This window comes from Vipera berus (assembly GCF_964194415.1).
Source record: "Vipera berus genome assembly, chromosome: 2".
NCBI lineage: Eukaryota > Metazoa > Chordata > Lepidosauria > Squamata > Viperidae > Vipera > Vipera berus.
Window position 1 is genome coordinate 192,681,505 of NC_138203.1, and position 17,392 is coordinate 192,698,896.

The window sequence follows — 17,392 nt, forward strand, 5'->3', positions numbered from 1 at the left end:
CTCAAGGCTTTTGCGGCCAAGAACGGAGGCTGGGAGCAGCGTGCACGTCCCTCCTGGTCTCCATTCTTCACGTCAAAAGCTTTTTGCAAAGACGACCGGAGTCTGCATGGACGCAGGCAAAGAAACGGCAGCAGAGAGGCTGGAGAGGACATGGCTCACTTGATCATCGAGATCTTCAAGAGTTAAGTGAGTCTCCACAGACCCAGTGCCTGTGGAGACCCAGTGGGGCAGGATGGGGGGGGGAGCATGAAATATCTCAGTGGCTAGGGGGAGGCCTTTGGGTGATCGGAAGCAGTAGCTCCCCCCCCACCAGGTTCTTCCCCACCCTGAGATACCTCAGGTGCACTCATGTGCACCTGATCATTCGATTAACAAATGCATTGGGTAAAGCATTCCCATTAACGAATTCCTCAGGTTACGAGTGTGATTGGCAGGCTCTGTTACATTCGTAGGTCAAGCACTACCTGTAGTATTGTCAGCTTCTAATAAGCTATGTCTTTTTATTTTAATCATAGTTTTCCAAATGAATCTTGTATTTGTTGCAACTGTTTCCATCTCAACTACTTGAGTCAGAAATATATTGCAGGAAACAAGATGCTGCTTCCCTTCATTTAAATTTGATAAGAATAGAAGCTGTTTGAACAAATCAGACTGGGAAAGGTTTACCTACAGAGTGTACTACTAAGACTCTACTTAGACTTGTGCCCTTATGTGACTTTATAAATAGAGGGCCATCTTCCTTGACCTCAACCAGTAGCTCTGGGGAAAGATGCATTACAAGAAAAGGCAAATTTTCTGTGCTTCCATTACACATATTTTTAACTTGAGAAAGTGGAGATCTTATCTTTATCTGCCATCCATGCACTCTTAAATTATAGGACAATGTCCTCCCTTTAAAATAGTCCTGGTTTTAAAATTCAGAAATGTATTGCCCATTCTCTGGTATCCAGGCGATGCACATTTACAGATGGCTCAATACTGACCTCTAGTGACTATTTATTTTCTTGTCATATCAAAGATTCACACAAAAGTCAGCTGCCACCACTTCTTTGGATTCCCTGCCCATGCTTAGATACGTAATCATTCAGGAAAACCGCTCATTTCATGATCAGTAGCATAAATCATCTGGAAATGCTTGCTTCTCTCTTGGGCTTGCATCATTAGAACTTTGGTCATGCCCTGTATTGTACAAAAGCTGGATATGCTCCTCTGAACCTTAAGGTGTCCAGATGGATCCAGTAGCAAGCAGAATTTAAAGGTGCACATAAGAAATATGCAAATTTTATCAATTACTTAATTTACATTCTAGATTATGATAAATGCAAACAATCATGTCTTTATTAAATAATTATTATATATGCCGTAGACGTAGAGAGTAAAACGACACCAAATTGAGAATCTAATCTTTTATTATCCTAGGTCAGTGCTGTAGTTAGAATCAATTAAATGGAAAGCACTCACTGTTTATGATGTGATATTTTTTTTGTTTTTGTTCAGTCCCTGAGTTGTGTCCGACTCTTCGCTACCCCATGGACCGTAGCACTCCAGGCCCCCTATTCTCCATTGTCTCCCTGAGTCTGCCCAAACTCATGCCCATTGCTTCAATGACTATGTAACCATCTCATCTCCTGTCATCCCTTTCTCTTTTTGTCTTCAATCTTTCCCAACATCAGGGTCTTTCCCAGTGAGTCCTCTCTTCTGATTTGAGGGGCAAAGTGTTTGAGCTTAATAATAATAATAATAATAATAATAATAATAATAATAATAATAATAATAATAATAATAATAATAATAATAATAATAATAATAATAATAATAATAATTTTAGATCATGCAGTTGTTATAAAAAGTTCTAAAGAATGGTGGCTTTATTTCCTTTTCCAGGTAATTGAGAAGAACCTAAGTGGTTGGTGGTATATTCAAATCGAAGAGAAGGAAGGCTGGGCGCCGGCTACTTTTATTGACAAATACAAGAAAACTAGCAATGCGTGTAGACCTAATTTCTTGGCACCATTACCAAATGAAATAGCACAGCTACGGCTTGGTGACAGCACTGCAGAGAACAGCTCTAATGGAGACCCTGCTGGGCCATCTCGACCTCTGCCCGAAGCACCTCCTAACGGTGTTGAATGTGGAATCAAATGGAAAGGAAAGGAGACGTCCCAGGATGCTTTGCCTGAGAACAGTGATGCTTCTTTGTGTGTTGGGTATGAGGAAATAGGTGATCGGGATATGGAAGAGAAACCTAGCCTTCCTCCAAGGAAGGAATCCATAATTAAATCAGAAGAGGAGTTCATGGAAAGGCAAAGGTTGGAGCAGCGGCCACCTCCAAAGCCTCCTGGCATGATTTTACCTGGAATTCCTCCAAAGCAGACCGTCCCTCCTCCAAGGGACAACAAGAAGCCAGAGCTTAAAACGGAGAAGGGCAAATTGTTCCAGTTGAAAAATGAAATGGGCCTTGAGTGTGGTCATAAGGTTTCTCCGAAAGAAATAAAGAAGCCCAATCTCCGGCCCATCGTCAAGCCAACGAAACCAAAGATTGAGCCCCCAGAGGATAAGCCTGAGGCAGCTACCCCAAACCTTTTTCTGAAATCAAAACCTCAGGTCAAACCGAAGCCAGCGCCTGCCCCTAGGACAGATCCTCCTCAGTCAGAGAATAAATTAGATCTTGGCAACCTGAGGAGCAAACTCAAGCCTGCAAAGGCTCCAGAGAAGCTGTCAGAGCAGGACCCGGTGGTTAATGAGAGTGCCTTCAGTAACAGTGGACTTCCAGCAGAATCTTCTGTCAAATCTCAGGAAAAGCCAAACGTGGAGATTAGGCCTCCCTCTAGACCTGACAGCCAAACCTTTAAGGAGGCTCCTTTCCCAAAAGTTCCTGTGGGTTCATCAAAGCCAGGTGAAAATGAACCCAAGAGCAGCTTCCCAGTACCTCGGGAACCCCCTCAACGTCCAGTAGTACCTCCTAGAAGGCCTCCACCTCCTAAGAAATCTAGTGTGCCAGCACCCTCGGCTTCATTTGCCCCCCCTGCAGAACATAAAGTCGCCCAGAAGGAAGTGCCTGAGGTTCGAGCTGTGCCAGTGTCCAGTAGGCCAATCTTGGTTCCACCAAAAGCCAAAGCCTTCCTCCCGTGTCCTGGCCAAGAGGAAACCAAAACAAAAAGCAGCTCAGGCCAAAAGTCATTGCCTAAGTCTGTGGAGAAGGAAAGAGCATCCCTCCCACTTACCAACCTGGATCTCCCCAGAGAAGCCCTCTACGTGGCCGTGGCAGATTTCGAAGGAGATGAAGAAACCAGCAGTTTTAAAGAAGGGACCGTATTTGAAGTCCGTGAGAAGAACAGCAGCGGCTGGTGGTTTTGCAAAGTCCTCACAGCAGGGCCGTGTTGGGAAGGCTGGATTCCTTCCAATTACCTCCGAAAAAAGCCATAGCCCTGTTGTGGCTTTTGCATCACAACCGCTCAACGATCCCTGATTTAGTATTAACGATATTTAATTAGCGTATTTATAGTCCTTCGTAAGGCCAACTCTGTTAGAAACAACAAAAAGCAAAGTATCTGGGATACCAAACATTCCAATTCGGGTATGCCTCCGAAATGAATTGCAAGAGGAAACATGCCATTATTGTAGTATTATACCTAGGCTGCTCTTCCTTCTGTAGGTAAGTCATTTCTTGAACAGTGTTCACAGGAAAAAAGGAAAAAGAGCGACTTTTCTTTTTCAGCGTCATGTGCCATTTAACGTCACTAAATATAATCATGGGCTAAGAAGCTTCATGGCAAGGAGATTATATAGGTAATATGATTCCATAATAGGTACTTGGGTGCAAAGAGCTATCCCAGTTGTTATTGTTCATTATTTTAGTCTTCTGTCTCTGTATTTTTCCTCTGATATGAACAGTGCATCTGCCGTAGCCCCCTTTTATATGACAGCTAGTGTTTTTTATGTAAGCACCGTGTTTGAAGACTTGCTGATGAAGTTCAGTGTACTCTCTCTGCAATGCAGATCTCTGTCTCACTTGGATTTTTCAGTATCTTAGTCGCGTTTCGGTAAATGTCGAGGGCATGACATACAGGTTATCCATGTCCAGATGGTTGTTGCCGCATCTTTGGGACTTGCACTACCAAACCTTTACTACATCTGCAAATAACTCTTCTGACCCCTCTGACTTTTGTTCCATCTTTTCTAAATATAGAAGGTAACAGATTGGGAGCCTTCCAGATCTTTCTAGTCTTGTAACAAAGTTGAGCTAAAGGAAATTTACGCAGGATTTACCTCAGCCCTGTTATCTCTTCCGCAAACATTTTGCTGTGAGAGCTTTTTCGAAAAGCTTGTTTCTTTAGAATGTAAGCTAAATTGGCAATGTCTTTTGAAACATGCAGCCAGCCTAAAAGAACGGCACAGTCCTTAGAGCTATGTGGATTGTTTGAATTATCTTAGGCTTAAATTCTGGTCAGTGACAGATTGTGGCATTTTTGGTGATGTGAACTGGATCTCAAAATGCATGATGTCAAGAGCCATTTAATAAGACGTATTTCAATTTGGGAGCTACAGCCCAGATGCAGAAGATTCATAAATATGAAGATATCCATGTGGAACTTGTTCTTCAAAACTCCGCAGGGGCCACTTTTTTCCTGCTCATTATTTCTGTATACTTAAATGGACAAGTGTGATGAAAATAAGTGTGTGCTTACCTTTTATTTTTATTTTTTTTATTTCATAGAAATAGCTGAAGTGAGAACATGCCAAAAAGTGATAGCTTCTCATTCATAGCCATACAGGTTTCAAAGCAAGTGATGATAAAGAGATTTTAACTACATCATTTTTAGTAATTCTCACATGTTCCATTACAATGTAGTTTGAGGGTGTAGGTGAGAATCTGGCATGTAGAAACTAACCATACAATTTCTGTTGAAAAGATTTTAACAGGAAAAAAAATGCTAATTTCAAAAAAGCAATACAATAGTTGCGTTACGGGAATTTGCCTAGTAAGCTCCCATGAGCTGAATCTCACTAATTTGCTGAAATTGAATTAGCTTAAATCCAGCTCTAAAATTTGCCTGTAAAAATCAGTTGTTCTAGTTTAAGTGGCTGCATTTTTCTCAAAGGCAAATAAGTCTGACTTAGACAGATTCAGGATGTTAATGATAGGAGTATGATTTATCTGTTGATTGACTAGACATGAGATCAACATAAGTCATTCTGAGGGAGACCCTGCTACATAAAAGTAGAAATCTTACTATTTGTTTGTCATGAATTTCACCATCAGTCTCTTGCTACTGTTAAGCAGTGGTTGAACCATTTGCTATTCTGCAACTTTTGTTCAATACCTACCGGTAATTATACATTAGTTGCCTTCTTGGCACTATTCAATACATGTGGTCTAGCAACATTACAATATTAATTTCAGAATCTTTGCATAATTAAATAATTGGTATTAAAATACATGTTTCTTATACAGTATTATTTATCCAACTCTAATCCTAGCCCTTTTCTTTGCTCTATTCCTAAAAATGAAGACATTCCTAGAGTAGAAAACCATTTCTGGTATTTCTTGTTGCTTCCATATTTCTTTCTTGAAAAACTTCTCAGAAAAACGGACTGAAGGATCAGGATAGTCTGGGTTAATAAAGCACTCTGATCAAAAGGAAGCCATCACATTACACATTTGTGCCTCACTTTTTATATTACTTGGGATAGAAGCAATTATGAAGACTTGACTTGCTGGGATATGAGAAGAGTTGTTGAGCTAACATTTGCCTCAACGCTTTTGTTGCCTTATGCCAAAAAGTATATCATTCTGAAAAGGATAACCAGATGCCATAACATGAAAACTGCTCCGTTTGCTTTCCAAGTTCATTGACCATATCTCTGTTGGACTAAAGGATATTCTTGTATTCCAGTTTCCTAGCCTTCTAGTTGGGATGTTCTTCAAAGGTCTTAGACTCATCCATGTCTTTAAAAGCCTGTTTTAATGTTTAATGTTATGTATCAATCTGTATCAATCTGTACGTTACTTGGGTGGGATTTGTGGGGAGGGGATTTTTGACAACGGTAGACGTAGCCTATGTAAAATTCATGTATACTTCCAGCATTAAAGGCTAGGTGATTGTGTTTTGTGTGTGTTTTTTTTAAGATAAAGAAATAAAAAAATAGGCTTGACTGGTTTCAAGCAGAACTGATACAATGCCTTTTTTATTATTCTTCCATGTATATTTCTTGCCAAATGTTTGGGGTGTGTGTGTGTGTGTGTCTGTGTCTGTGTGTGTGTGTAGACATTGTGTGTTACATCAACAAGCCATAATTAGATAGGATGTGATTCTATTTGTCATGCACATGATTTGCAGAGATTGTAGAGGGTCCATGATTACATTTTCAGGGATGAAGTGGTGCTCTTCAAGTGCTTTGTTTAAAAAAAATGACAATCTGAAATGGCTGCTTTAAAGAAGCCACAGCATTCGAGCCTCCATGAAGACAATTGTGATTGGGCCCTTCTTAAAATTAACACAGAAGACTGTTAACTAAAACAACAGTGAGGACACTTCAGATTAAGTGGGATGGGAAAGATGGACTTTGTGAACTTGCAAATGATTGTATAGGTGGTGAATTCAGTTAAACTTTCAAAGATAGGAGAAGCTGAGAAACAATTCTGGAGATATAGTAGGTGGTTTGGAGAAACACGAGGCATCTGTTCTCTTTTTTAAAGTTCACCACTACGGAGTAAATTGCAAGCAAGAAGACTGTTTGTGACAAACCACACAAATGTCTATTGTAAAACATGCAAAAATTTACAGTTTATGCCCATGGAAGGGTGGGTGGGGAAAATTAATCTCACAAGGCAAAATAGGGTGTTAGAGTCATAATGCTGAAGTCTCATAACATTGAAGCATTTCCGGCATTTCGCCAGAGAATTATAGTGACAACTCCTAACTTTTGAAGAGTTACTGAGAGAAGATGAGAAAGAAGAACAAGATAAATCTGATAAAGCACAAGGACAAGTGGCTTTAGGATGCATGTGCAAAGACTCTGGCAGTGAAAAATAAACTGAAAGGATTGGACTAGAAGACTTCCAAGTCCCTTCCGGCTCTATTCGGATTGATTTGGCAGGAACTAGGCCTCATTGTTTGGGGTGCAAGGAAGAGTCTTGCCAAACAACTCTTTAAACTCTAGGTCTAGCACGCTGTTTCTCAACTTCAGCAACTTTAAACTGTGTAGACTTCAACTCCCAGAGTTCCCTAAGCAACATAAGTTTCTGGGGTTGAGAATACCGTTCCAAAATGTTGTGAACGGGGTTCTCACAAGCATTTAACTCATGTAGATGAAACGCAGGGACCACAGTGGGAAACTGGAAGTATTACAGTTGCATTGTTTCTTTTCCTACCGTTCTAGCTGAAGCAAATTGTACTAATTATAAAAATCTGAATTAATTATATAGATTGAATGTTGCTCTTACTGAGATTGATACTTTCTCATTAATCTACTAGAGTTCCTTGAAAATATTCATTTTAAATAGTGAAAAGATATGAATGTCATAGGCCAAGGGACAGATCATCTAACAGACTATGAACTGGTTAAAGTATAAGAAGTCCAGAGGAGGCTGGAAGGTTACTCCTTCAAAGAAGTAAGTGCATTGGGGTATTAAATAGTGGGACCACATAAGGATCTCTTTTGGCACTGATAGAGATCCTAAATGTTTTGCACACACCCCACTTGTTCTCAGGTGATGCTTTCCTTTTTGCAAGATGAAAAATTTTCTATTCAACAGCCCTAGGGAGTAGGTTGATTTTAATTGTCCTGTACATTTATCTTTAATTATTTTAATTTTATTTTTTATAGTGCTATTTATCACTTCCAGCCTAGAAAATTTTCTGGAAAGATAGGTTTTAAATCCCTGTACACAAAAGAATTAAATATATATTTTTGCACAAGACATGTTTAAGATACAGAGTTAGAGATAAGCAGATGTTTGCTGCTAGCTTAAATGGTGCTCAGCGGAATTAGTCCATTCATATGTGGAATATAACCTAGGAGGTTGGGTTTTCATTAACCCCCACCATGCCAATACAATCCCAAATTGTAGCTGAGTATAAACCTTATGTAATAACACTAGACAACCTGTGATCTCTTGGATCATCATTTCCTTACCTCGACAGAATGACCAAAGGCAAACAAACAGTGGGAGCTTTAACTTCCACCTTGACCAGAATTCTGGGAGTTGAAGTCCACAAGTCTTAAAAGTTGCCAAGGTTGGAGACTCCTGGACTAGAGGACCTTCCATTGGATCTTCCTGAAGCAGTCCTGCTTCAACTGACCACTATGTGGTGCTATTGCAAGATTTTGTGCTCCCTACAGTATTTTTCATGCTAACTCTTCCATCTCTTGAGTAAATCCTAAAGCTGTGCAGAGACTTTGCTTGGCTAAGAGCTGTGTGGGTCCTTGTAATGGCTATATCTAGAAACCCAGACTTTAAACAATGAAGTGTCTCTGCATTCAGGAGGTCAAAGGCATGAAACTGCTGATTGTATCAAGACAGCTAGAGAGGAAGTTAACCATTATGGGGATTTTTTTAATTTAATTTAATTTAATTTAATAATTTGATTTCTATACCGCCCTTCTCCCGAAGGACTCAGGGCGGTGAACAGGGCAATACACAATAAAAATCAGATACAAAAATTAAAAAACCATTAAAAACCAATTAAACATCATGCCCATAAAATCAATACATATTAAGTTAAAAACTAATTTTAAAAAACCCAACCCCACCCCGTCAGACCAGGCCAGCTTGTTCGAAAAAGAATGTTTTAAGATCGCGCCGGAAGGAGCGAAGGTCGGGGGCCGTCCGGAGCTCAACCGGTAAGCTGTTCCAAAGGTCTGGCGCGCCCACAGAGAACGCTCTCCCCCTGGGGGTCGCCAATCGGCATTCTTTGATCGGCGGCACCCTGAGGAGGCCCTCTCTGTGGGAGCGCACTGGACGGAGGGACGTTGACGCCGGTCGCAGGTGTTGCCGTAGGTAATCCGGACCCATGCCATGAAGGGCTTTGTACGTCATAACTAACACCTTGAACCTCACCCGGAGAGCAACCGGTAGCCAATGCAGCTCACGGAGCAGAGGTGTAACATGGGAGTATCGGGAAACTCCCAAGACAACTCGCGCGGCTGCATTCTGCACCAGCTGGAGTCTCCGGGTGGACCTCAAGGGCAGCCCCATGTAGAGAGCATTACAGTAGTCTAGACGAGAGGTCACGAGCGCATGAGTGACCGTGCGCAAGGCATCCCGGTCTAGATAGGGCTGCAACTGGCGCACCAGGCGAACCTGGGCAAAGGCCCCCCTAGTCACAGCTCCAATATGCTCTTCCAAAGAGAGCTGTGAATCTAGAAGGACCCCCAAGTTGCGAGCCCTATCTACGGGGGGTAATAGCTCACCCCCCATGGCCAATGATGGGATAATCAGAATTTCCCGGGATGCCGGCACGAACAGCCACTCAGTCTTGTCAGGGTTGAGTCGAAGCCTGTTCCTCCCCATCCAGACCCGGACCGCCTCCAGGCAACGGGACATCACGTCGAGGGCATCGCTGGGGTGGTTTGGGGTGGAAATAAAAAGTTGGGTATCATCAGCATATTGGTGATACCCAACTCCAAAACCACGAATGATCTCACCCAGCGGCTTCATATAGATGTTGAACAGGAGAGGCGAGAGAACCGATCCCTGAGGAACTCCACAAATGAGAGGTCTCAGGGTCGATCTCTGCCCCCCTGCCAACACCGACTGCGAACGTCCCAGGAGGTAAGAGGAGAACCACTGGAGAACCGTGCCTCCCACTCCTAACCCCCTGAGACGTCGCAGCAGGATACCATGGTCGATGGTATCAAAAGCCGCTGAGAGGTCTAAAAGGACTAGGACAGAGGAACAACCCCTGTCCCGAGCCCGCCAGAGATCATTCACCAGCGCGACCAATGCCGTTTCCTCCCTGAATTATGGAGACTTGGTTGAAATATTACTTTTTGCTTTTCTTTTTTTTCCAGTTATATTGAAAGGTAATGTGATATGCTAATTTGACATGGGTAATAATAATAGTTTTCTATTCCAATTTTTTCATGCATTGTACAATGAAATCAAATAAAAATTAAAGAAGAAACTGAGAACTCAACGTAGTAAAGGATTTTAAGTTCTCGTGGTCCTTCCGGGTTGATACTGCTAGTGGGTGGATTCCATCTCATTGAACAGAAGTAATTTTAAGAAACTATTGTAAGGTACACCTTGGCACTTTCCCAATGTTTTTTGAGATTGTAATGAATTAGGTAGAATGCATGAGATGGAAGTAAGGTTATGGACAAGAAACTAAGTATATCAGCTAAGTCCTATAAGCTCCCCCATTATGAACCCGACAGGTTTGCTAAAGGTCAATTCTCAACTTTGGTTTTCTGGAAAGACACATAGAGACGATTGCACTATATCCCACATTCCTTGGCCCACCGAAGGATGCTAGCAATAAGCTTTGAAGTCCCAAAATAATTATATTGACATTCTGTGTTTTAAAATAGCAGAGCTCTTTTGTAGGATGGTATCCATCTGAGATCATATCTAAATTGTGGGAGTTCCTTTGGAAGAAGTTATGAAATACATTACTTGTTCTAGGTAATCCTCACTTAGTGACCACAATTGGGACTGGAATTTTCATCATTAAGGGAAGTGGTTGCTAAGTAAAACGATAAGCAACTGGGCTTATTGTCTTATTTCAGCTTTCCTTTGTTTTGCAGACTTGTGAAGGTCATCAATGTAAGGATTGGTTGTACGGTTACTTTTTTGTCACTGTTGTAACTGTAAACAGTCGCTAAATGAGGCTGTTGCTAAACAAGGACTATTTGTACATTCTTGATCATTGTTCCGGTTTCTTCTATTCCATAGAATTGTTCCATAATATCTGTTTGTCTTGGTGTCAGTGTTTGACCCAGCATTTGTTTGAAGAGTTGGAAGTGGAATCTACAATGCTACTTCAGTGCTGTAAGCCCCATGTTAAAATTCTACTTACGCTTGAAGAAGAGTTTCCGTCCCCTTGTGCACCTAAAAGAACCCCTCACAGAACACCATACATGTGTAGCAATTAGGTTTAAAGGAGCAGCGAACCCCTAGAGTATGCAGGGACCCAAGCATACAACCCATCCAAAACTCCAGCCCTCTTTTCCTGGGAAAAGGGTGGGAGACAAATGCTGTATTTGCATTATCCAAGCATCTTTTGGTCTTTGAATCCAAAGCACTGACATTACTGTGGACAGTCCCTCTGTCCACAAAATGCCTGTCACCATTTTGACAAGAGTAAGCAAAACAGGTTGCTTTACTGACTTCCTAGAACAGCAGCAGGAGTATAGTAATTTAGGATAAGGTCATTAAGATTTCATGTGAAGTGGTGGTGGGGGGGCAAAGGTGTGTTCTGTTTGAATGCTAGGAAAAAATGTTTGCTAATAGAAAAAGTTTTTTCACGGTAGAGTGAATTCTCTAGAGCAGCAGCCCCCCCACCTTTTGGGCACCAGGGACCAGTTCTGTGGAGAAAGGTTTTTCCGCAGACCGGGGAGGACGTGGTTTTGTGTGCTGCCTGCATCCCATAGATGGGGTTTCACTTGTTTGCGTGGACTGGTTGCTGACATGCCACAGATTGGTGGTGCTCCACAGAGTGGGGGTTGGGGACTCTTGCTCTAGGGAAGTGGTGGGTTCCCCTTCACTAGCTGGTATAATATCCTTTAGTTTGGATATCTGCATTAAGCAGGGACTTGAACTTGATGTATGCCTATTCATTATCATAATTTTATTGTCATTTACCCTCAGTCTAATATGATGGTCATCTCAACATGAGAATGCTGATGGATTCTGTTCGCAGGCCCAAACTTCGTGTAGCATCCTTATTGGCACATGGTAGTACAGTGGTTAGAATGCAGTACTGCAGGCTACTTCTCGAGGTTGACTCAGCCTTCCATCCTTCCAAGGTTGGTAAAATGAGGACCCAGATTGTTGGGGGCAATAGGCTTGACTGTGTAAACTGCTTAGAGAGGGCTATAAAGCACTATACAGTAAGTCTAAGTGCTGTTGCTATTGCAGCATTTACATCTGTGCAGTTGACCTTTTGTACAGTTTTACTAGCTTCTCTTCAAGATACACTAGAGCTAAGGGAATCATCTGAATGCGTGTTTGTCCCCAGGTATGGATATAAGTAGGAGAAATCTTTTTGATCAGAAAAATTAAAGAATGGCAGCTGAAACAGGTATTCCCGACTGATTTTTTAAATATTTTTTTTAGCTTTTTCTAAAAGTAAATGAATTGTACTAGTAGTATGACATTGGTAAAGGGTGCTTAATACTATGGGTGCCTGGGCAATAAACACGGGCTTTCATTTTAGTACACGAAACTACGCTAGTTGCATTTCTGTTGCTACCATCTCTTCATATTTGATAAAAGCCTGAGTGTCAGATTCCAATTCCTATTTTTGGGCTGCGAGTATCCTTCTACACCATAACCAAGCAAAAATGAAACATGATACTGGGGCATGTAATCTATTCTGTTTTGTAATAGCTTAGTCACAATAATATTGTTCTGAGTATTTTGCCTTCAAAAATTGCAGTGTGTGGCTGTGGTGGTTTGAGAAGAGGCAGACACAAGAGACTCTGCCTGGCTACTGAAACAAATACCAGTTCAGTAAAAGAGCCTAGGGAATTGTCTCTGCTGTCCATAATAAAAAGGAAGGCAAAGAGTCCCAAGGAGGTTGCACAATACTGTCCACAATCAACCCACAATATCAGCTTTTAGGCGTCTTCTTCCTAGCATTTTCCCATTAAGTCCGGGCGGTTTTCTGATCAGCTGAGAGCTGATCCATTGGTTGCGACAGGAATTGACCGACCAGCTCAAGCCTGATGTTGTGGGCTGAGTGACCAGCCCAAAGTCATCCAGCCGGCTTTCATGATGAAGCCAAAACTAGAACTCATTGTCTTCCAGTTTGTAGCCTGGAGTCTTAACCACTAGCCCAGGGGTAGGCAACCTCGGCTCTTTTATGACTCATGGACTTCAACTCCCAGAATTCCTGAGTCAGCTGACTCAGGAATTCTGGGAGTTGAAGTCCATGAGTCATAAAAGAGCCGAGGTTGCCTACCCCTGCACTAGCCCAAACTGGCTCTGTTACCAGCTGTCAAGCTATTTGTAGTAAAATAGATGTAACAATCTAACTTTAGAGGAAGTCTGGGATTTGGGGAGGCAAACACGCAGGAGCAAAAGATTATGACTCCTACAAAATTAAGCTGAGCTTGAGATCTAATCACATATTCTGAAAGAATGATAGAAGCTGCTTAAGGAAAACAGCTGTATTTTTGTTTACCAGCCACTTCTCATATACAGGTAGCCCTTGACTTACAACCATTCAGTGACTGCTCAAACTTACAACAGCACTGGGAAAAGTGATTTATGATAATTTTTCACATTTACAACTGTTGCAGCATCCCCATGGTCATGTGATTGAAATTCAGATGCTTGGCAACTGACTTGTACTTATGACAGTTGCAGTGCCCCAGGGTCACATGATCCCCTTTTGTGATCTGACAAGCAAAGTCAATGGAGAAGCCAGATTCATTTAACAACCGTGTTACTAGCTAGCTTAACAACTGCAGTGTTTCACTCAAGAGCTGTGGCAAGAAAAGTTGTAAAATGGAGTGAAGTTCACTTAACATTGGTCTCGCTTTGCAATTGTGGTCATAAGTTGAGGAGTACCTATTTGAAGCTTTGAAGATGAAATGGCATCACTGCATAAGAAATATGTTTTCAAAATGAGGATACTTATGGCTCATAGTACAGGTAGTCCTCAGCCCACAACCTCAATTGAGCCCAAAATTTATGTTGTTAAGTGAGAAATTTGTGAAATGAGTTTTGCCCCATTTTACTTTTCTTGCCACATTTGTTAAGTGAATCACTGCAGTTCTTAATTTAGTGACAGAGTTGTTAAGTGAAACTGGTTTCTCCATTGACTTTGCCTGCCAGAGGGTTGCAAAAGGTGATCACATGACCCGGGGCACACTGAAGCCATCATAAATATGAACCAGTCGTCAAGCATCTGAATGTAAATCACGTGACCCTGGGGATGCTGCAATGGTCATAACTGTGAATAAAGGTCGTAAGTCACTTTTTCCAGTGCTATTGTAACCTCAAATGATCACTAAAGTGAACTGTTCTGCTGTAGTCAAGGACTACTTGTATAATGGAAAAAATCAGCATAAATAGTTTTTAAAAAATAAAAAAGGAACAGGGAGTATGCCCAGTTCCTCAAGAGGATACAGGTTAGGCTAGCTGTTACAAGCGCCCGCATGCTCCTATCATAATTCCAGTACGTTATTCCAATCACAAAGACTGCTCTTACTGACCCAAGAGTGTGAAAAGTTGTGTCTGCTCATGTGTGTGTAACAGCATTTTAATCACCAACAAAGGACAGCTGCAACCATAGTTCACTTGAATGCTATGATCAAATGCAAAGCAAAGTAACCATTCAGCTCTCTCTGCTGATGTAAGATGCTGAATATTTTAATCACAATCTTTGGCATAAAATAAGATCAAATGGTTTTACAGTATCCTTATTTGCAGGAAGCCTCCTCTTCCATGCCCAAGTGTGGAAGGTTGTGTGTATGAATTCTTTCAAAGCAGAGATCTTAAGTGCAGGTTAAAAAAAAAACTTCTAAACTTTGCTAGCAGCTTTCATACTTTGGATGGACATGTGGGACTCTGATGTCACAAGGGATTGTATATACATTTTCTAAATGTATGGCCAAGGTCTGGAAAATACAATGGGTGCAGTGGAATAATCATTGCGATGGCCAGACAAAACTCATGCGTCACTATGTTCCCTAAGCCTCAAAGTAAACTTAAGGGAAAGATAGCTTGACTGAAGAGGGATGACAATTTTTCCATTACCACCCTTGTTGCTCCATTCTGCCCTTCATTTTACCACCACCGATAATGATAGTAACAATAAATTTAAAGGCTATGCCAAATCTCTGTTCAGTGAAGCTAGAGGGCCCAGCAAAAGCCTGAAACAGCTTTCAGTGTCTTGTCTACCTGCTTCTAAGCTCTGGGCTTCTGCTAGAGCAGGGGTGTTAAACTGCCAGTCCACGGGCCGGATGCGTCACACGGAAGCTGCGCCTACCCCACTGCCGGCAACGGCAAAACTGTCCTGATACGTCATGTGATGTCGCGAGTTTGACATGTCTGTGCTAGAGTCACACACTGACCCTCCCCCTATTACTGGGCTGTAGAGAATACTGACAAGCCAACATCTTGTTTCATAAACAGGTAAAATTTTATATTCATGTAAAACAGACCAAAATAAAAAATATATACACACACGCACTACAGAACACAATACTAGAGAATATTAACATACAGAGAAGTGCAAACTTCCCTCCCCAATTAATTGGCTTTTACAAGTTTATTACAGAGATTAATCTGGCTTATTTGAAAATGTGAAATACAGCTCACATCATGTACTACAGATATATCAAGAAATTCTAAAAATCTGGAAATTTTTTTTAAAAGCTTTTTATACAAAGGGGAAGGAGAGTGCCAGCAAAAATTCAATGAAAACATACATTTGTCACTCCAATATCAAAAAGCATAATTATTGGTGAACACAGGAAAGTCTATAAAACTACCAGCCATTTGTGTTAAGATCTTTTTTTCCCCTCTCCATTTTAAAGTAGCATTAAAAAGGATAAAAAGTGCACACACACCCTTATAAGGCACAAACAGATTTTTCAGAACAAATTAAAAAAAAAAGGAACAAGCAGTAGCGAAAACTAATTGCTTAAGTAGCCTCCACTTCCAAAACGTTATCTGTCAGCATGTGAGACTTCCTTCTGAAACTTCAGTTAAGCAGAGCTGTGTTTCCGTTTAAGCTTATGACCTGCCTCTGAGCCTCTGTCAGAAGCTGCTTCGTTTGGTAAATCTTTTTTTAAGATAAAGAAGACCCTTTTTTGCCTTGGCTCCAAGCATTTTGCTTTTTAGTTATTGTAGGCATAAATTGCCAAGACAGGAGGAAATACGTTCACTTAGCTAAATCAGTTCCAGTGCAAAGGTTTAGGGCAAATGCTCAGGTAGATTTTATATTAAATGGCTGATGATTAAATAGACTCAAGTGACAGTTCTGAAAGAGATACTAGGAGGCTACGTGTTGCTGAGAACATCAGTGTTGGAGGTTGTAAATAGCACCCAAGTGGGGAAAACATCCTTGGATTTATCATACCTGCCACAATGTAGAGTTTTGTACTATTAATATACTCTGGCCCTTTGACCAGGCCTGATTTCTGAGACTACCCCATAAGAGCAGTAAGAACAAGGGAAGTCTGTAATATTCACTAATCTTCATCGCAATCTTATTGCCAGGAGACATACTAGAACTACACAACAGCACTGTAATACTAAAAAAAATCTATCTCTAGTAACAATTAGGGATCTGCAAAAAATTTTGGATTTGAATAATCTCATACTGACTTTGTCTGAATAGATCACCTAGCAAGTTCTCTAGGTGTGGAACTGAGCATTCCAAGTATTTTGGAAGTTTTGAGCTCAAAACACTTCCACAATCTTCATATCAGCCAATTCATATTCAAAATAGGGTGTTTTGAATTTCAAATGTTTTGCACATCCCCAGGAGCAATCTTTAGTAGTTGTGATCACATTAATTTAGAAACTCTCCTAATCAACAGTAGTGAAAAGTAGCAGAAAGGAAAATAATGCTGCTGATTGAGCCAGAAAATTTTCTATACAAGTAAAAAGTTACAGTTCACAAAACCACTTCTAGCAAACAATTATCTTAACTTGTGAAATTACTCTTGACCAAGCATTTAAACTCACAACGAGATAAAGATGATAGAGATGAGTTTCTTCCTCTCCCAAGTCACAATGCAATTTCTATGGCAGGAATGAGCAAACTACAATCCAAGTGTAAGCCCTGTTTTTCACTCCAGGATCATACTGTCAAAAATGGGCAATATAACCTGGAATTACACTGGCATGATTTTTTATTTAAATCAATCTACCAACAGCAAAAGGGCTAAAATGTTCATGCTAAAGCTCTATCCAAAAGTTTGAACCTCGCAATTTCAGGGTTATTACTATATAATTATCGCTCTCTATGGCCTTCAACATTCAGAATAATATTATTCTTTAGAAAGTTTTGCTGGTAATTGCTCAAGTCCATCATAATGCAGTCTCATCTTAAACGGTGAAACAATCTCAGTTATCCAGCTTTATAATGCACATATGTGACATCTATGGCTAGAAAACCTGAAATTAAAGTCACCTAAGGTCAAGTAGCTGTTAAGAATCCAGAAGTTCTGAAAACACCCTGTGAATACAAGTGTAGTTGTATTATTT

The 17,392-nt window shown here is 40.9% G+C and overlaps 1 protein-coding gene across 1 annotated transcript in view; it reads left to right on the plus strand.

The window, feature by feature from the left end:
• The window catches only part of SH3PXD2B (SH3 and PX domains 2B), a 142,524-nt gene extending 136,525 nt beyond the window's left edge, over window positions 1-5,999 (plus strand). The window contains exon 14 of the mRNA XM_081321252.1: window positions 1,885-5,999. Coding sequence (XP_081177378.1) covers window positions 1,885-3,426 — 1,542 coding nt within the window. The 3' untranslated portion in view covers window positions 3,427-5,999. The remainder of the gene's footprint in view (window positions 1-1,884) is intronic.
• Window positions 6,000-17,392: the final 11,393 nt, after the last annotated feature.